The sequence below is a fragment of the Camelus dromedarius genome, chromosome 15, assembly GCF_036321535.1.
Source record: "Camelus dromedarius isolate mCamDro1 chromosome 15, mCamDro1.pat, whole genome shotgun sequence".
NCBI classification, from domain to species: domain Eukaryota; kingdom Metazoa; phylum Chordata; class Mammalia; order Artiodactyla; family Camelidae; genus Camelus; species Camelus dromedarius.
Genome location: NC_087450.1, coordinates 47,124,014 through 47,144,503, shown reverse-complemented (window position 1 = coordinate 47,144,503; position 20,490 = coordinate 47,124,014). Strand labels below are relative to the sequence as shown.

Below are 20,490 nucleotides of genomic sequence, written 5' to 3'. Positions count from 1 at the left end.
AATGTTTTTAATTTAGCAAACTAGCAGCAGAAGGGAGCTTCCTTATTCTGATAGAAAGTGTTTGCTAAAACTCTCAACAAATTAACATACCTAACAGTAAAGGTTTAAAAGCATTCCAAGTCAGTCAACAGCAAATCAAGGATACCTATAAACACTGCTATTATTGTACTGCGCATCCCAGCCAGTGCAAGGACCTGATCTGATGTCTCAATAATGCAACACAGGAGAAAAACACGGAGTATAATGATTGCGTTGAAAGAGACTACATTGTCTGTGGTGGTGACAGACATATAGTTCTTTTGTAGGGTATTGTTTAAATTGATCCTCAAACTTGAATTGATGGTTTAATTCTTGTTAGAAATATTCACTGGTGAGGAAACTAAGGCAAAGTTGCATAGCCTTTGAGTAGCAGAGTTCAGCCTTAATCTCAAATCTTTTGGGACTGTCAGCTGCCTTGCTCTTTCCATTTGTACCATGAGGAGATAACACCATATTTCTTACAGCTCAATTTTCATTTTGCAGCCACTTCATCACAGTCTTTTGCCCTGATTATTTCATTCAGACTCCTTTCTGATGTCCCAACTTTCCTCCCCATTCCCAACAAATACATCTTGTACTTGTTGCCAGAACAGTCTTCCTCTTGGATCATTAGCACTTCTTCAGAATTCCTTATATGTAGTGCTGGGAGGAGGTAGAATGCTGTATCCTCACTTCTTCCTTTACAGAGTGAGTTTAAGTAACATAATGCTCCCAGTCTGTTGCTACACTCCTTCTCTTCCTCATGCAGGCTGAATGAATGACCTAGTTGGCAGATGATTGCCTTTGGTCCATATTTCTCAAGTGGGTGGAACTAATCTATCAAGGTTTAATAGATTGAATGCGGGGGATTTATTCTCTCTCTCTACTTCTCCATGTGACCAGTGGGATGGAACAACTTTGGTGAGTATCTGCTCAGTCTACTCATACTTTCCCTTAAGACAGGAAATTAGCAAGCTCATTCAGGCTATCTCATAAAGCTCTTTTCTAACTTATTGATGATAAAATGAGATCTTGTTTCTTCATCTGCTTTTTATCTTATAACTCAAGAACCTAGGCTCAGAACTTGGGTACCATTTTTTTGGCCCTTGCAAAGCCCAAGAGGCTAAAACCCAACCATAGGCCAGAATTAAGACCTACAGTATCTGGACCTTAATGTAGAGAAGAAACTCGGGCTGTGCTACCTTGACTTCAGAGGATGGCTAAAACTTGTGAGGTCATGGTAGCTGTGGACCGTGGTTCTCAGCCATTTTCCACACTAACACCTTCGCGTCAATATCAGTGGTTCACTATTGCCACGATTCTTAAGCAGGAAACAATGCACACCCTAGGGTGGCATCTCAGGATCTGTGGAGAGGATATGGAGGATATGTTGATAAAAACCACCACAGAATGAGATTTTATCATGCCCCTCCAGGGGCACCCTCTGCATTCTGCCAGCCCCATGAGAAGCAATGACCAAGGCACTGATCCTCAGCTTTACAAGTTCAAAAACTCAATTTTGTCAGCTCATCCAATGATAATTGGGCCCTAGGGTATTGAGTCACACAACTCACAGTCACAGGAGGCTGACTTATAATCCAGAATGTCAATTAGCCAATTTAAAATAGAAGATACACTTTACAGCACTTGAACTACTCATGACCCCTTTTCAAACCATTCTCTAACTACTATCTAGATGACTGAAAACCAAACAAGTAACCAACTGTGGGAGGTTAAGAGAAAATTAAACTAGCCAAAGACTTGTTTTTTTGATCCCAGTCCTGCCACTGACTCTGATCTTGGGCAAGTCAAAGCCTTTCTGAATCAGTAAACTTAAGACAAGACTGCCAGCATTCACAAAACCGTCGGGATTGATTAGTGCGTATAGAAGCACTTTGTTAATTATAAACCATTTTTCAAGTGTAAGAAACTTACCAAAGCGTCGGAGAGTCTTTTCAAGGATTTGTCACCTTTTCTAGTTTTTGCAGCACAATCTTTGCTCCATTGGAGAATATTTTTTTTGTAAATGTGGTATGCAAGGCTAGATGTTGTGTACTTAGTGCCAGATTCTTGCTCTTCATCTTGGCTCCTCCTTATAAGCACATTGTACATTACCATAATGTGTCCATCTAAATCACACACATTACCGTATACCTTTTAGGCTGGCTGCCTCCAGGACCAGGCTGCTTCTAGTTACCAGAACCAGAGTTTCTGATTCAGTACGTCTGGGGTAAGGCCAGAGAACTTCTATTTCTAACAAGTACCCAAGTGATGCTGATCTAGGGACCACACTTTGAGAACCACTGGTCTAGTTCTGATAATGATCTTATCTGATTCTAATGAGAAAAGCTGCCACTTCCTGGCTACTGTCTTGCTCTCATTTGGGTCAGCACATGAGTGCCTTGTCCTTTCCTCACCTGGGTAAAAATTTATGCTATTTGTGCTCAGATCTTTGCTTTAGGGATCTGCCTAGCTCTTCTCTCCAAGCTGTGTAGACACTCAACTCTCTTTGGCTTTATCATTGTCTTACTGTAGAATTTGAACTTAAATATTTTTTTTAAAAATACAGTGTCATATGGAAACGTTTTCCTAATTGTTTTGAATGGAAATAGCAGGGAGTGGAGGGCATCAGTCCCTAGCAGAAAAGGAATTAGACACTGGCTTATGTGACTGAAAGCTCTTTGAGGGCTGAGTCTTACATTTTTACACTCAGGTTCTAGCACCAAGTGCCCCTGCCCTGTTCCAAGGGGTCTGTACATACTGACACATTTAATCCACACAGCACTCCTGTAAATCCCTGTTTTACAGATGAAGGTCCTGGGGCTCAGGGAAGTTGAGTGACTTGCCCAAGGTCACACAGCTTGAATGTATGAGAGCAGGATTTGGACTCAGGCAGTTTGATACAAGAATCTGAACTTAAACCACTATGCTATACTATATAACATAGTGCTCAGTAAGTCTGTTCCTTGTTATAAGAGGCTATATGTGTCCCACTTCATAGGAAATTCAGTCAACAGGTGTTTCTTTCACTATAAATTTAATGTATATTCATACTTTCCCCCACTTCCTTTCCTCTATTCTCAAAAAAGTGTCCTCTCTCTCTGTGCAAAGCCAGCCCTTCCTTATGCCCTTGACCCTACCTCTTATTTTCTCCTGAACTTCTCTTACCAGTTATTCTATTCAGTAAATTCAATCTCTCTTCTCCTTCTCCTCACCCATCAACTTGCTCAAGCATCTAAGAAACCTGTCCCCCCACCATGGGACCCAGCATTCACCTTTCCAGTCCCCATTCAATCATTGTCCTCTCTCCTCCTATTCAAGCTTCTTAAAACAGTTCCCTCTACCTTCCCTCCCATTCTTTCTCAGTAGATTCCAATCGGATTCCCACCCGTATATGCTGTTTAAACTGCTTTCACCAAGTTAACCAACATGTTCCCAAGTGCTGAGTATTTTCGGCTCTTATTTACTGCAGTTCTCTGCTGCTGCACTTAATTGCTTTCTCCCCCTTGAGACTCCATTCACTTGGCTTCCTGGTGCTGGTTCTGCCCTCAGAACTCTACCAGTTCTCCCTAGGAGACCCTATCCACTCTCCTAGTTTCAAGTGACTTGTCTCCTGTAAAGAAAAATCTTCCTGTCTAGTATCTTAGCAGCCTTGATATCTAGAGGGCGTAGGTGTGGGGTGGGGGGAAGTGTACCCATATTGCCTAGTACACTTCTGTGTGAATTATCTATCTATCTATCTATATATATATATATATGTCTTTTCACTAGATTCTTCACTACATAAAGGCAAAAACGTTTATTCATCTTTATCTCTTCAGCTCTCAGTACAGCCTGCCACAGCGGACATGCAACAGTTATCTGTTGAACAAATTACCCTTTATACACTTTGCTTCACAGATGTCTCCAAATGTTTATAGGAATATTTTAAGGACCGTACAGAGTGTTACAGACGTTTAGAAAAGGGAGCTATCATTTTTGGCTGGTAAGACTTTGTGAAGATGATAGCACTTGAGCCAGAAATAATTTAAGTCCAGAGGCAGGAAAGGGAGGGGTTGAGTATTAACATTTGACTCCCAGGCCAGAGACAGAAGAGCAGCAACTGGAGTGTCTTTGTTGAAGCATTAAGTTTGGATAAGGGAATAGAAGATTCACCTAAAAAGACAGGTATTGAAATACAAACGTGGAGGTCCTGAGGGCTAAGCTAAGGATTTTATTCCATGGGCAAGTTGGAGCCTATACTTAAAACAGTGCTCAATGATCCTATATGAACCTGGTAGCAGAACGTTTGCTACCTTGTAACCAGGATACACTGGAGGTAAGCAGACCAGTGGGACACTCATGAGCAAAATGAGAGCCTAATTCAGGGTGGTGGCACTGGAATACATCTTATAGTTAATTGCATGTCTCAATTTAATTGGCAGCATTCTTCCTTTCTTAACAACACATAAAATGTCAGTGTATATTAAAGCTGATGGTGCCCTAAATTCAATGATTAAAATACCTGGATGTGGATAAGAAATAAGGAATTCAAAGACAAAGTTTTAAACCTGGGTGATTGGAAGAACTCTATTATTCCTAACAAAAAAGGGAGGGCATTTCCTTGACACCTACATAGGAGTCTAACCAAATCCTCTATTTGAGCAATGACCCAAGACGGTATTGCTACTCACCTACCTTCCCCCTTTGAACTTATTACTAGTAAAAATAAGAGGAAATACTAATTAATGACAACTTTAATATGAACATGTGTTTAATATGAACATGTGTCAGGAAACTGCCATAATTTAAAGGGAAGAGGGAGTTGCGATTGAAAGGAGTACATGATGCTTAGGGATGGATGGCATGCAGTTTCTGGATCTAGCTGATACTCAAACATAACAGCAATTGAAGACATCAGTCATTTGAATAATCGGAACTTCTTCAAATACTGGTTCACTTCTTCCTTGGGGTAGGGACGGAGTGCAATGCAAGTGGGGATGTTCTCTGGTTGTTCCAGCCACAGCGTGTGGTCAACGTTCTTCTGTTGCAGTGTCTCAGCCAGCAACTTTAAGGTGGTCTCATCCGGGGCCTGCAAGGAGCAGAACACAGACTGAGTAGCCTATTTAGGAAGTGTCAAAAGGCAAAGGAAAAAAAGTGGGGGGCTCCACTTAATTGAAAGTGGAGGAACAAGTCTACCAAAGATGGAGCTGTAGAGCAGGCTTCTAGAAGCAACAGCTTCATCGCTCCATTTGCCATTCACTCTCTGAAGGACTTTAGATAAACTGCCTGGGGTGGGAGTGGGTAGTCTTGGCATTGTCTTTTATTTTATTGGTCTTTATGGCTACAGCAGCACCTTTATTTAATCAGTATTGACTCCTAAGTCCCTTTCTTGAGTCATAGCTAACAATAGAATCATGGGATATGTCTTTTAAACTCAGAGGAGTCACTTAATCTCTGTGGGATTCAGGTGTCTCATCTGAGAAAAGGGGTTAACATTTTATCTGACTGAAAGCAAGACAGTGAGGGATGTCTAAACCACATGATTTCTTGAAGCCTTTCCATTAAAGTTCTAGAAGAAGAATCTAAAGGAAAAGCTGTTTCTTTTCTGCCTACTTACAGATTCTTAAGACATTTTCCTACAGGTTACTATTTGATGTTTCACTACCTAACAGCAATTTTTCTCTTTTGAAAAATAATCTGTTTTTGCCAGCTAACCATGAAGGAATTACCTGACCCCTCCACTCTAGTGTTCTGATTTGTTTATTTATTAAAATAAATAATTTTATAATTAGAATAAAATTGCTTTAAAATGAAAGCAGTATTTTTTCAGTATAAAATATGTGCTTAATGTAGAACACTAAAAAAAATAGAGAAGCATTAGGAAATAACCAGAATTCCACCCCCCAACTTAATACCTGGATGTACTTCCTTAGTTTTTCCTTTCAAAATCAGGATCATTTTGTATGTAGAATATACTTCAGTTAGCATCACATCATGAGCACTCATCCATACCACCTAAATATGCTTCAAAAACACGATTTATGCTAGTTTCATAATAATCCATTACAAGGGCTTACATTTAGCCAATCCATGGTATCAAAACTTATTTAGTAATTTAGTAATTTCCACATTTTTTATTATAAAGTGCCACCATGAATATCCTTGTACAATACTCTTTGGGTATTAAGATGTATAAGAATACATCTTATATTCTTAGGATACATTTCTAGAGGCAGAACTGACAGAAGGTAAGGGTAAAATCTGGCCATCTGTAAAAAGAACCTTACCTTTCTTTTACACCCCTGGTGTTCGGTATTTCTGATGCTAAGTTCAATTTATACTAGGGCTCACATATATTTTCAAATAATTTGTTGTCATACCCAGGAAAATGCTTCAGTTTGTGTTCACTTGCAATAAGGAACCCCATGTCCTTACCCTTCTGGATCGGTTTTACGGAGAGGGCTAAGGACAGTATCGGTGCAGCCATTAAATTAGGCGGGCCCAGGGCACAGGTAGAAAGGCAGGTGTCTCACTACCAGCCTCCGCCTCACAGACATCTAGTTAAGAGGGACGCAGGTGAGACCAGAGAGGGGCGAAAGCATTAATAAAGGGCCCAACGTCCACTCTTCACACCGTCAGGCCCCGCGCAGCCGAGGTAAGGCTGCCTAGGAAATAGCTCAAGCCCCAGAACCCTTTACAAAACTTAGAAGTTAAACACCCCTCCCCACTAACGCCACGCCCACTCCACGAAGTTAGGCCCGGGAATCAAGACCACACCCACTTCCGGTCTATTTTACCTCAGCGCCCCTCCCCCTCCGCCCCGTGCCTCACCTCGAGGACCACTTTGCGCATGCGCCCCAGCTCCCGGAGGTAAGCTGCCGTGTGCGGGTGGTCTCGGTGAATGTGTAAGGCTGCGGTGGCTGCGTGACAAGCTTGTGCTACCAATGCGCCCGCTGGCCAGGAAAACGGAGCCTGTGAGAGATCCTTTCGTAACACCAAATATTGTACCAGGATCTGCGTCTCCACGCCACAGGCCGCCATCTTCCTACCCCACAGAAAGGCCGGGCCTACTCCCCAGTGCATGCCGGGATCAGGGAGGGGCCCCGAGCGCCGCCATGTCTTTGTACGGCTGGAGCGCAAAGCACTCTGGGACCGGCTGGCTCGGGTTTGAAGGCAAAGACGGCGGGAAGTCTTGGCCCTGGCCTGAGTGAGCAAGAGGAAAGGAGGTAAGGGAAAAGTGCGACCCAGTGGGGACGGGGCCATACCCAGGGTGGAAGGCTGAACAGACTTACAGCTCCTTCCTTGTGCAAGGAAGCCCCGCTGAACCAGAGGCCCCGTGTCCTCGGGAGCGCGCAGGGGCCCGGAGGCAGACGAGGACGCCGCCGACTCGGACCCCGGGAACGGACGGGGCGGGTCAGGGAAGGGGAGTCCTAGCGACGACACTGGGGGTGTCTGGGGCGCACGGGTGGTGCCTGCGTTGTGTGGTGTGCCTGCCGTATGGATTTATCTGAATGTGGGTAGATTCGTGTCATTTTCTTTTGCCGCCAAGGAAAACCCTATGACTGGTGCCTGGACAACTTCATAGGCAGGCGCCTGGAAATCTGGATATGGAGCTGGCGAATGCTCAAAGTCAGGACGGCGAGTCCAAAGGAGGTACTCAGAGGGTCGCTTTTCCCCCCTTACTACTGCTGCCTGAAGATAACTCCCAGGTCGAAAGCCCTTTCATCCTCTTACTGATGTGTGACTTGTCCTGTTTGGGAGCAGAATGGTGAAAGGAACTAACATTGAACACTTTTAAGGGACAGGCAGCTAAGATCATTGGACAGGAAAAATTACTTTAAATATTTCTAGCCTCTTGCCCCCTTTTAGACCCATAGGTTGCCTTCATAGTATGCCGAATGTATCCAGAGCTACAGTTCTAGCCAGTGAGCTTTCTTTACCTTCTTCCCAGGATTTTTTGGGGGCTATTTATGTATTACTCCTGTGGAAGGGGCAGTACAGGCAGTGAGTGGTATTGGTTAGACTCAGGTTTGAGTCCTGGCTCTGCTGTTATAAATATTTTGACCTTGGGCAAGTTCTTTTACCTTTCTCTGCCTCAGTTGCTTCATCTGGAAAATGGGGGTGAATAATAGCATTGTGGTGATGATTGTGGAAATTAAATAAGTAATTCTTTTCATGCTTTTCAAGTAAAGCATTTAGCATATGCATAGTGTATATGAAATAGTCAATAAATGCTTTATTTAATTCTTTACATGCTTTTCAAGTAAAGGATCTAGCAGAAGTGTCTTAATATGTAGGGAATGTTCACAGATACTTTGTTGTTAGAATTGATTAGCAGTATGAAACTGTGACCTTTACTCTATTGATCTTTAGTCAGTCTCTTGGAAACTGAGATTTGCTCCTGAACTTCTGTCCATTAGTGAGCTTGTTTTCCTCTCTAGTATCCAGTAATAATGGTGGACAGTTCTCTTTAGTGTATACCTTTATAGTCCGATGCTTTCAGAGCTTCAAAGTATTTATTCAAGTCTGTTTGGATGTCTAAATCCGGAGTTACGCACTAGCATTTTGGGAAAGCACGCTTAAAACCCAATTTAAAAAACAATTCTACATTAAAAAAAGTTTCTGAGAGAGTCAGTGATTTTGGTGACCCTGTTTTCCTTAAATCACTATTATGGATAACTGAGATTAGTTAGGTTCAGGTAATGCCCTCTTTGAACAATGTCTTGGTCAGGAACTGCTTGTAGGTCAGTGTTCGGCCTAAGAGGTTGCTGATCATTGACTTCTGTTGTCAGTTCCTTTTGTTTTATAAATTGTTGCCAACATCTACAAGTTGGCAGGCCACAAAGTTCTAAAGAAAAGTGTCACCCTCTGTTATTCCCTGAAATGCTTCCTGTTGCCAGAGTTAGAAATCCTTAACTTCTTGTGAAAATTCCCTGTTTACTTTCCTCAGGTGTTTTAGCTCACTTGGAAAGACTAGAGATTCAACTAAGTAAATCCCATAAAAAATTGGAAGAGCCACAGAGAGAACAGGCAGTGGAAAGTGCTCTTGGAACCAAGATTCATAAACTGAGACTTCTGCGAGATAAACTGAGTGCCGAATTGAAACAACGTCAAGCCAGAGTGAGTAGAAGGGTGATTGATGTTGGCAGGCTTTCCTAGAGTGGGAAAAAACAAACATGATCTGGGAATTAGCAAATCTGTATAATGCGTTTTACCTGTGCTCTTACTGGATCAATTTCAGTTCTTGATTCCTCAAATGATCAAAGCTGTAGAGTCAGTTAATACCGATATCCATTAACAGTTGGCAGGCATTGCTGATGGGCCAGGTGAATTCTTTATAGTAGTCTCTTCACCTGCCCTCATAGACATGAGCTTGTTACCTCAACCTCAGCCCGACTTGAGTCACTGGTACTTTTGTCATTAGCACTATCTATTACCCAACTTGAAACCTCACAGTAAACTTTGACTCCTCCCTCTTTTCAGTTTTCTCTCTAGTCCAGGTCCAGTTGGCAAGACCTGTCAGATTCTTCTTTAGATTGTCTATGTGCTTCCCTCTCCTCTACCTCCCTTGCCGTAGCTCCTGTATTAGCCACACATCCTAAACCTTTACCAGGTGATTTGGGTGGCAGGATTATTGCAGCAGTCTGCTAGTTGGTTCTCTTCTAGTATTAATACTTCAATAAGTATAGCCAAGAAAATCTTCATAAAACACTGCATTTTTTCATTAAATGACAAATTTCCTTGTTCAAAGTGTCAGTAACCAATCATTGCCTATGGGTTAAAGTCAGCCTGCCTTCTTTTTCTTGCCTTCCCTCCTCTTCTTTCTCTCCCTTTCCCCTGTTTCTTCTCTTCCTCCCTCTCTGCCTTCCTTCACTTTTTTTATTAAAGTAAAAAATATATATGTATGTGTGCGTGTGTGTGTTTGTGTATAAAGGGCACAAATTTGAAGCCCTTTTTACAGAATGAACACCTCCTGGTAAGTACAACATAGATCAGAATACAGATTATTTTCAGTGCCCAGAAGGCTCCCTCTTGTGTCCTTCTGTTCCCTCAGCCACTGTTCTGGTTTCTGTTACCATACATTGGTTTTATTTGGTTTCGAACTTCATGTAAATCTAAAAAGTGTAAACTCTGTTATGTCTGGCTTCTTTTGCTGAATGTTATCTCTGTGAGATTCATCCATATTGGTGCGTGCTGTGGTCATTCCTTTTTATTGCTGTATAGTTGGTTCCATTTTAGAAAAATCCCACAACTTACTTACTTACTGTACTGTTGGTGATATTTAGGTTATTTGGCTTGTTTCACTTTGAGGCTATTAAGAATAGTGCTGCTGTGAACGTTTTTGTTTTTATCTTTTGATGTAAAAAATACGCTTTACTATTGAATTGCTGGGTCACAGGGTATGCAAATTACCTTTAGTAAATACTGCCAAACAGTATTTGAAAGTGATTGTACCAATTTTACATTCCCAGCAATAGTGTGTAAGGTTTCCCAGCATCTTTACCAATACTTGATATTGTGAATTTTAAAAATGTGTCATTCTAGTGAGAGTATAATAGTAAATCATTGTGGATGAATTTGCATTTGCCTAATAACTAATGATTTTAAGTACCTGATTGGACACTTGAAAAATCTTCTGTTATGAAGTGAACTTTTCAAGCCTTTTGCAAAATTTTCATTGGGTTGTATCTTGTATTAAATTGTAGAGTTCTTTACATATTTTGGATATGAGTTTTTTGTTGTGTGTCTGTATTCTGAATCTTCTCGTAAAGATTTGCCTTTTTTACTTTCTATGGCATCTTGTGATGAAAAGAAAGTCTTCCTTTTAATGAAGTTTGACTTAGGAATCTAACTTTATGCTTACCATCCTCATTTCCTTTTAATAAACCTTTGCCTAACTTAAGATCGTGTAGATACTCAGTATTATTTTCTAAAAGCTTTATTTTAGTTTTTACTTTGGTCAGAATTTCAGTCCATCTGGAACTTGTTTGTGTGTATGGTGTGAAACAGAGGCCATACTTGATTTCTTTTTTTTTTCCACATGGGTATCCAGTTTATCCAGTACCACTTCTTGAAGACCACTCTTTTCCCATTGTATTGTAGTGGATTTTGGGGTCCACTGTGGACCTGTTTTCTGGATTCTGTTCTGTTCCATTGGTCTGTTTGTCTTTGTGCTGGTACCAGGGGTTTATTACTATAAGTTTTGGTAACTTTGGTATAGGTCTTCAGAATTATCTTGGCTATTCTTGGCCCCTAAAATCCCACATAAATTTGGGAATTGGCTCTCAGTTTCCAAGAAGAAACCTCCTAGTTTCGATTGGAATTGCACTGAATCTATACATCAATTTGGAGAGAATTGAAATCTTTATAGTATTTTGTCTTCCAGTCAATGTACGTGGCATGTCTTCTAGCTTCTTGGGATGAATACTTGTTTTTTAAGTCTTTCTTTTCTCCTGTATGTGTTTAAGGTTATAAATTTCTAAGTGTAGAACCTTAATCCATATGGGCCACAATAACAAAAGTGTCATAAACTGGATGACTTACAAGAAATAAATACTTATTTTTCACAGTTGTAGATGCTGTGAAGTCCAAGGTCGTGGCACTGGCAGATTCAGTGTCTGAGGACTCAGTGATGGTGGTGTTCTCACTGTAACCTTGCATGGCAGAAGGGGCAGGCTAGCTCTTTGGCATCTTTTTTGTAATAGCACAAATCCCATTTATTAGGGCTCCCCCATCATGACCTGATCACCTCCCAAAGGCCCCACCTCCAGATACCATCATGTTGGGCATTAGGTTTCAACATGAATTTTGAGGGGCACAGGCATTCAGTTTGTAGCACATGACTTCAGCTATATCCCACAAGTTTTGGTATATCATGTTTTCACTATCATTTCAATTCAAAATATTTTTGATTTCCATTGTGATATCTTCTTTGTCCCATGGGTTTATTTTAGAAATACATTGCTTAATTTCTAAAAATTGGGGGATTTGTTAGTAATTTTTTTAGTTACTGGTTTATAACTTAATTCCATTGTGATTAAAGAACATGACCCAGCATGTGTTCAGTTTTGATAAATGTTCCATGTGCTTTAAATGTGGATTTTGCATTTTTGGGTATTCGCTCTGTATATCAAAGAGACCAAATGTGATCATCATGGTGTTCAAGTACTTTATATTATAGTATCAAATATTTTATATCCTCAAAATAAAATATCTAATATTTCACATGACTAATTTACTTGTCAACTTGTTTTATCAGTTAACTGGGATAAATGTGTTGAAATCTCCCACTGTAATTATGGATTTGTACATTTTTTTACCTTTCATTCTGTTTTGCTGTATAGTAGCTACAAACAAATTTAGGATTGTTCTATCTTCCTGGTTGAGTTAACCTTTTATTATTATGAAACATTCCCTTTTAATTAAACCTCTTGCCTTAAAGTAAACGTTGTCAAATATGATTACAATTGCAACAGCTCTTGTTGTAAGTAGCATATAGTTAGGCATTTTTAATCAAGCCTGACAGTCTTTGTCTTTTAATTGGAGTATTTAGTGCATGAATTGTTATTATGATTACTGACATACTTGGATCTCAGTCTGCTGTGTTACTGTTTATTATCCTATTTGTTCTTTGTCTTTTCTCCTTTCTTGCCACCTTTTGGACTGATCTTTTTATTTTTTATTATTCCACTTTTCCATTACCTTATTAATTAAACATCCTTTAGTATTCATTTAGTGGTTATCCTCAAGAAAACATGCTTTTTTCCCCCTCCTTACTAGAGTATACTTCAGACTAGTACTTGTACCACTTTCTGGGTAATTATAGAACCTTCTAACATCTTTTCTCTCCCACACATCCAACTTTTCATGTTATTGTCATATATTTAATTCTACATATACTTAAACTCTATGAAACACTTTTATTGTTTGTACAATCACTATTCCTTTAGAATTACATATTTATTTACCCTTTTCAGTGCTCTTTACTGCTTCCTACCTTTCCATATTTTCATCTGGGATTATTTTCCTTCAGTGTAAGTAGTACTTTCAGTATAAGTGTGCTGGAAATAAATTATCTTTTTGTTTGCCTGAAAACACCCTGATCTCACTCTATTTTTCACATTTAAGGGATAATTTTGCTGGGTACAGAATTATAGATTGAAAGTTATTTTCTTTCATACTTTAAATACATTTTTCCATTGTCTTCTAGCTCCATAGTTTCTGTCAGATGTTAGTCTTATTGTTTCAATATAATGTGCCTTTTTCCTTCTGGCTGCTTTTAAGATCCTTTCTTTGGTTTTTAGCAGTTTTATATCATAACGTGGCTAAGATTGGTTTTCTTTCTTCATCCTGCTTGGTGTTTGTAGTACTCCTTTAATTAATTACTTGCTGGTTTTCATTTATTTAGAAAATATGGCCATCTCTTTAAATAATGCATGTGCCTCATTCTTTATTTCTGGAGTTTCTTTTATTGTGACTCATGTCTTATATCCTTACTCTGCTTTAATACAGGTATGAAAATGTATCTGTTTTCTACTTATCTTTTCTCATGTGTCCACTTAGCTTTCAGACTTGTTAAATTCCTAATTTTGTTTACTGTATTTTTTGGGTTTAGATTTTTTCATCTGATTCTTTTTTATGGATTCCAGCCATTTGGTGTGAGTTCTTCGACTTTTAATCTATTTTAATGACTATGCTTAATAACCCAAATAGCTGAATCCCCTTGGGTCTGCGTGTGTTGTCTTTTTTCCCCTTGGTTTTCAGTTATATGTTCCTCTTCCCTGATAAGCCTGGATATTCTTTTTTTATTCAATGATGGGTATTGTATGAAAAAAATATAGTGATTCTGAACTATGCTCTCTTCTCCAGAAAGAATTTCACTTTTTTTCTGACAGGCAGATTGCATATGGACATACAGCCTTAATCAATTGGGATGGCCTGTTTCTGGTTTGCCCTTTTTCCTAGGGTGTAGTCCTTTTGAGAGGGGCCTCAATTGAAAGCTTGGGTGTGTTGAAGACAGATCCATTAAGGTCCCTCTTCTTTGGCAAGCCCTGACTGCCAAAACCTCTGCTTAGTGTTTTAACTTTCAGTAGCCCCTTTCTGTTTGGTTTCTCAGCACTTCTTCACACATAGGCAGTTTAGGATTGGGCAAATGCCTGCAGGGCAAATTGCATGTAGAATGTTGGGTTCCCTTTTCCATGTTTTGGCCCATAGGAAGGCTCTTTGGTAACCCTGGCCTTCAGTTTGTTTCCCTGGCACCTGAGATAGCTACAGAGTCTAGCCTGCAGCTTTCTAATTGGCCTATATGCCTTGTGCTAGAAATCAGCCAACATTCTGAGGGGCAGAGCCTCAGAGAAAACCCCAGCTCACTTTAGGGCATTTATCTTTAGCCTTCAATCTGGTTATTTTGGTGGTTCTCTAATGCCTTCGGGCCATTTTCTTTTTGTTTACTTGCATGATTACTTCCTTTTGGTATTTCATCCAAAATTTTGTAAAGCTGTCTCAGAGGGAGAGTTAGTCTGATACCATCTACTGGGCCATAGCTCACAGTGTGCAGCGTAGTCAGTATCTCTCATCCTGGCACTCGAAAACCTAGACAGTCTGACCCACACCAACTTTCCCAGCCTTGCCTCTTCGCAGCTGTTTTTGCTCACCCTAGATTTTCCTCACTTCCTTTTCTTTCTCCTCTCACAATACTCTCCATTCCAACCAAATCCATTCTTCAGGCCAGTACAGTTTGTACTTCTGATTCCTGGCACCGTAACCCACAAGATTCTTCCTCTCCTGTGGCTTCATAGCACTAGCTGCTGGCCTCTGTAGCGTTTCTTTTTTTTTTTTTAATTTAAATTTATTTTTGTTTATTTCTGGGGGGAGTAATTAGGTTTATTTATTTATTATTTTTAGAGGAGGTACTGGGGATTGAACCCAGGACCTCATGCATGTTAAGCATGCGCTCTGCCACTTAATCTATATATGCCCTCCCCCCTGTAGCAGTTCTTGATTCGTGACATGATGAAAAAAATACTCTGCATTTACTCTTTTCCAGTGAGGTAAGGGCAGGGACTTTCCTTATGTCCCTTTGTACCCAGTTTGACCTACATATCTTGCAGGTTAAAGTATCTGCTGCCAATGTAGAGCCTGACCAAACATTGGAGATTAGTGAGCAAGAAATTTTGGAGAGAAAACAGGAAAATGTGAAAGCCATTCTACAGGCATATCGTTTTACAGGTATAATTGTTTTGATCTGTTTCAGTCTGGGCCTCTTGTTTCTAGTGAGTTAGTTTGCAAGATGTGTTATTAGTCCTGGACTTATTTCATGAACATTAATTTTCGCTTCTCTTAACATACGCACACAAAGCTGGCATGCTATTCATGGGCAACTTTACCTACACGATTGGCCTCTCTGTGCAGCAGGAGATTGGTTGCTGGCTGGCTTAGACTATTTGTTTTAGCAATTCAACATGTACTAGACCCTGTACCAGAACCTATCTTACTGCTGGCTTTTTTTATGCCACTGGTCAAATAGTTTGAACCCCTCAAGTCTCTGTTTCACCATTAAAATGGAGATTTATTCTCCCTACCATCTATATCATAAGAGGATTGTGGGGACAACTGGGGACTACCATAAGTTACTTGACACGCAGGGAAAAAAAGCATAGGTAAATTGAAAATTTCAAAATCTCTTCCTCAATAATTTGATGTTGAGGGTGTGTTTTCTTTCCCACCATTCTTCTGTGGTTTTAACACTCAAACTCAAAGTGAGCCAGTGAGTCATTCATTCAACAATCATTTGAGTACATAATGTATGTAGTGGGCAGTACTGAGGGGACTGGGGTGCACAGATGAATAAGATACTGCCTTTGCCTGACATCTCTTAAGAGGTACCCTCTTGTTTCTCTCAGGGATCAGTGGGAAACTGACCAGCCGAGGAGTCTGTGTTTGTATCAGCACTGCTTTTGAGGGGAATCTCCTGGATTCCTATTTTGTGGACCTTGTCATACAGAAACCACTTCGGATACATCACCATTCGATTCCAGTCTTCATTCCTTTAGAGGAGATAGCTGCAAAATACTTACAGACTAATATTCAGCACTTCCTGTTCATTCTTTGCGAATACCTAAATGCTTACTCTGGGAGGAAGTACCAGGCAGATCGACTTCAGGTATCTGAGATCTTAAAGCGTTTTGTGAGCCCACATAGGCTTAAAAGGAAAAAAAGGGACAAATTTTCTTTTGTACTTTAAAATGTTTAACTCTGAGCCAGAAATTTGACCATTATCCTTCTAATGCTTGTTTCTTATTTGCATACAAATGATTTTCCACCTTCTCTTCTGCTGAAACTCTGGATGATGTTGAAGCATGGATACTGGTTAAGGGGTTATCACTCATGAGTGGTGGTCCTCAGGTTTTTATACTTGACCCTTCCTTCCTCTCACAAAGTGGTAGAGTACAGTTGCTGTACTTTCAATTCAGGAGAGATTTATAGAGTCCCCACTGTGTGCCAAGTGTCTTGCTGAACCTTGGGTACAGATTCAAAGCAGAATAATGGTTTCTGAAATACCATAGAGGAATACTGTCCATCTTTGCCTAAGCGCTAGCTAGCTTTCTTAGGATTGCAGTTGAACTAGGGGCTAGGGTTGAGGGTTAAAAAAAAAAAAGAAAAAAAACCGACAAGAAATGAATGCAAATAGGGAATGAGTGACTCTTAAAAGCTTATTAGCATTTCCTTCTTTATGCTTTTGGATAACTCTGAAGCTCCTGGTTGTCAGTTTGATAAACTTAAATTGAAATGTGAATGTAGGCATGAGGCATCTTAACCACATGTATGATGTCAGTGAAATTCTTGGCAGAAATAGTATCTCACCTGCAGCCCCAACCCCTGGCCATTTACTTAGTGCTTCCTGCATGCCTTCTAGGCTGCCACCAACTCTTAGTTATCTAATCTCTATCACTTGTTCTTTTTTCAGGTCTTTGCCTGTCCTTCATTTATTTCTCTGAGATTTAATTAATGTGCCCTATTTTTGGTAGACATGTCTGAAGCGTCACCACCACTCCTTTGGAGCTGTAATTGTCGTATACTTTGTGTCTCTGTTGATTCCCACCGTTAGAGTGACTTTGCAGCCTGTCTGGCTGGGCCCTTGCAGAGAAACTCACTGTGCAACTTGCTGTCATTTACTTACAAAGTGGAGCCGAAGGACCAGTCCTTCCCATTTTGTGCCAGGCTGCTGTATAAGGACCTCACAACAGCCCTTCCAACTGATGTCACCGTTACTTATCGAGGTAAGGGGAAGGCTGCTTCCAGGAGGAAATGACAGCAGGCCCTGAGTTATTCAGGCTGATGGAGAAAGGGTGAAGCAGTGAGACTGCATCAGCTGAAACTCTTGAGAAACTTTCTTCTATTGATGTACCATAGACGGAAACATACAAGGACAGGAAAATACCAAGAATATTTTCTTTGTTTCTCCTCTCCTCCTTGTAAGTAGTGAATATAACTCTCCTACTTTTCCTTCCTCCTTTGCTCTGTCTAACCCTGCCAGTGTTCTTTCAGCTTATGGTTTGTTTTCATCGGAGGGAGACCCCTGAGAGAGGGACAGCTCATGCGGCTGGTCACAGGGTCACTGGTGAGGGAGCCAGGGCTCACTTCACTGTGAAGCCAGGTAGATGTGGCAAGCCCACGTACACTTAGCTCCCCAGAGAATTGTTCAGGGATGGCTGAGAGACATTTGTTGTGACTTTGTTTCAGCTAAATGTACTGTAGAAATGTGATGGGCAATAATGAAAAAAAGGATAAAACGTTTTTAGGAGGCAGAAATTTTGAGGCCGCCGCAGGTTTCACATCACAGGTTTTAGATTTCTCTGGGCAGAGTCTTAAGTTTCTAGTCTCAAAATTTCACTGAACCATTACGGGGCAAGCCTCTCTCAGCTCCAGATCAAAAAAAAAAAAAGTTACATGAGTCCAGAATGTTAATGACCAGATTCTCATCCGTATAGTCACACTGAATGGGATTGATAGAATCTGTCTTTTTTAGGGACGGATGCATCAGCCACCACGTGGGAAGAACAGCGAGCAGCCCATGAACATATGTTTTTTACAAAGCCCCTGCATCAAGTGTTTACTTCATTTGCAAGAAAAGGAGAAAAGCTGGATATGAGCCTGGTCTCCTAGAATATTAGTGTCATTGGGAGCACTTCAGAAGTGAGTAAACTAGTAGCGATCACAGTTGTAGGCAAGGTCCTGGGCATGGAAACCTGTTGAAAGGCTCTGACTCCTTGCCTGGGGACTGTCCTTGCAGTAAGAACAGACAGCCACCGCCTCAGGCTGATGAGGGGTAAGTGTGTGTCTGTAGACGTTGGCATTTTTGGATAGTTCTCTATGATCGCCTAGTGACACGTTATAACAATCAGTGTCACCTCTTCTGAGATACTGAGTTGATCGTACATTTTAGCTGAAAATCACAGTGGTTTGTAGGGGAAGAGGGTGTATGTACCATTCAACTGAAAGTATTTCTAGCTTTTATGAAACTTTTAAGTAATTTTGCCTCATTATTCTATCTGCAGCTTTTGAAAAGAACGTTCTTGGAACACTTTAGGTGAGTAGAATGATATGAACCTGAATCATATAGTTAAGAAGGGAAGTGTGTTTAACCTTTGGTTTGGAGCAGTATATTCTAGGTCACTGCTTTCCAAAAAATGTGTGAGAAAGCACTATGGATAAAATAATTGGAGTTCTATGTATTTAATATCATTTCCTAAAACATGTTAGTAGAGACAGTGTATTAAGTCAGCTATAAAAAAGCATGGTCAGAGGTCTACTCATAACTTGATCATTGCAAACAGAAGTGGTTCCTCTCCTGCAAGCCGTAGGCTCTGGCTGCTTAGTTGTCTTCCTCACCTCCTAGTTCAGTTAATGTACCTCTTGTACCATGGCCTCTGCTGGTGCTTTTGTTCCTTGGCTTATGGGAATGTGTGCAGGGCCAGTGCACAGATGTGAAAACCTGTGTTGTCCTGCCATGTCACTTCTTGTCCCCCGCCCTTGGCGCAGTCACAGATAGTATGAGTCACTGCTGCCCTTACTGCCCAAGGCCCAGAGCTGCATTCTGGCGTCACTGAAAACTGGTCACATCTTAGACCTGAGGGCCATGACACAAGCTCCACATGTGGGAGCTCCAGGTTACTCTGGGAGGAGTGCAGAGGACTGGTCACGCTAGCTTGACCCACCATTTATAGGGAAGCAGCTTAAGAATGAGAGAGGTTTTGGTTCAGGTTATTGCCTTCCAGGCATGTGCTGAGGACCAGTGGGTGGAGGTGGGGGTGGAGGCAAGCACTTCTCAGATGAGGGCTAGTAACAGAATGTGCACAGCGATCACATTCAAGTTGAATAAAGCTTTTAATAAAACAGTCTTCTTTTTTATCAATACCTGTAAGTTCTCTTTTAAAGCAGTAGCAAAGGTGACTGTAGCAAGAGCTCAGAAGGCAAGGCAATATTGGAGTGTTTTTTAACAGAAAGTTAAAAATATAAATGTAGAAGATCTATTTATATATTTTTCTTTCAGAAATAAAGTCCCTTTCCCTCCCTCCCCCAGGTAAAAGGAAAATATTGCACTTTCTGCTGTCATGACTAAGGTGACTGGGGTTCCAGAAGAACCTTTCAAGATTATCAGGACGAGGGCCATTTCACCTAATTGAGACCACAGCGGATGGAAAGCACTGCTTCCCAGGTCTAGCTGGGGCAGAGCACCTGCTGCCCTCGTCTTAAGCAGAACTTCCCCGCCTGTGCGCCCAGCCCGGCCCAAAGGCAGCAGCCTTGTTCCAGCTCCCATAAGTTCCTGCTCACAGTGGCCATGGCCTCTCGGGGGAAGGAGGGCTGGTCGGAACCTGGGCTCTGGAAGGATTGTTCAAGGACTATGCCTAAGAGCCCTACTCTCTGGGGAAGCTACAGGCACACAGGAAGAGCCTGGCCACCCTCAGAGCTCACACATCCACGAACAAATGAAGGCTTCAGGAGATTTTTAAATCTAAAGTCTATGTGAGTGTGCACTTCAACAGTTGGGGAATGCTGGGACTTGGTCATTTGTCTTTCCCAAGGCCTTTCTTTGATTCCCCAAAATAAACTCCCTTCCCACTAGGATTCTTGTGGGGCTGGAGGCCATTCAGGAGTTGTCCACTACCTGGTGGGGCAGCGTGATAGAAGAGCCGTTCGGGAAGGCGGCTGGCTTGTCGCGGCCCTTCAGGAAGAAGGTTAGCAGCTCCCCCTTCCCTTTCACAAAGATGGGCCCCCTCCTCACAAAGCGGAAGCCGTACTCCCGGAGGATCACTTGGGTTTCTTCCACCACCTGTAGAGGGAGAGCCAGGACGAGAGCTTGGGGTGAGAGTGAGCCTGGACCAAGGGGCGGTGGTGGTACCCACACATGAGTCAACTCCCCATCCACACAACTCCCCTGCACGGATGGGGAGAGATGAGGGCGGGAGGAGGGGGTCTGCCTGGGGCTCC

General features: G+C 41.4%; 3 protein-coding genes across 4 annotated transcripts in view; 1 reads left to right on the top strand and 2 right to left on the bottom strand.

Annotated features, from left to right (window-relative positions):
• Window positions 1-4,742: 4,742 nt before the first annotated feature.
• On the bottom strand, window positions 4,743-7,083 carry PTRHD1 (peptidyl-tRNA hydrolase domain containing 1). The gene is made up of 2 exons (XM_010992949.3): window positions 6,832-7,083; window positions 4,743-5,089 (listed from the first exon to the last, which is right to left on the bottom strand). Exons 1-2 carry the CDS (start codon window positions 7,081-7,083, stop codon window positions 4,919-4,921), a joined length of 423 nt encoding a protein of 140 aa, XP_010991251.1. The 3' UTR covers window positions 4,743-4,918.
• A 9-nt stretch (window positions 7,084-7,092) lies between these two features.
• On the top strand, window positions 7,093-20,127 carry CENPO (centromere protein O). The gene is made up of 9 exons (XM_031466680.2): window positions 7,093-7,226; window positions 7,550-7,653; window positions 8,951-9,120; window positions 15,111-15,228; window positions 15,903-16,162; window positions 17,108-17,279; window positions 18,029-18,195; window positions 18,558-18,589; window positions 19,583-20,127. Exons 2-7 carry the CDS (start codon window positions 7,608-7,610, stop codon window positions 18,163-18,165), a joined length of 903 nt encoding a protein of 300 aa, XP_031322540.1. The 5' UTR covers window positions 7,093-7,226; window positions 7,550-7,607; the 3' UTR covers window positions 18,166-18,195; window positions 18,558-18,589; window positions 19,583-20,127.
• ADCY3 (adenylate cyclase 3) overlaps window positions 19,368-20,490 on the bottom strand; it is a 75,870-nt gene continuing 74,747 nt past the window's right edge. For both annotated transcript variants that reach the window (XM_031466676.2, XM_010992950.3), the window contains exon 22: window positions 19,368-20,332. In XM_031466676.2, the coding sequence (XP_031322536.1) occupies window positions 20,150-20,332 (183 nt within the window). In that variant the 3' untranslated portion in view covers window positions 19,368-20,149. The remainder of the gene's footprint in view (window positions 20,333-20,490) is intronic.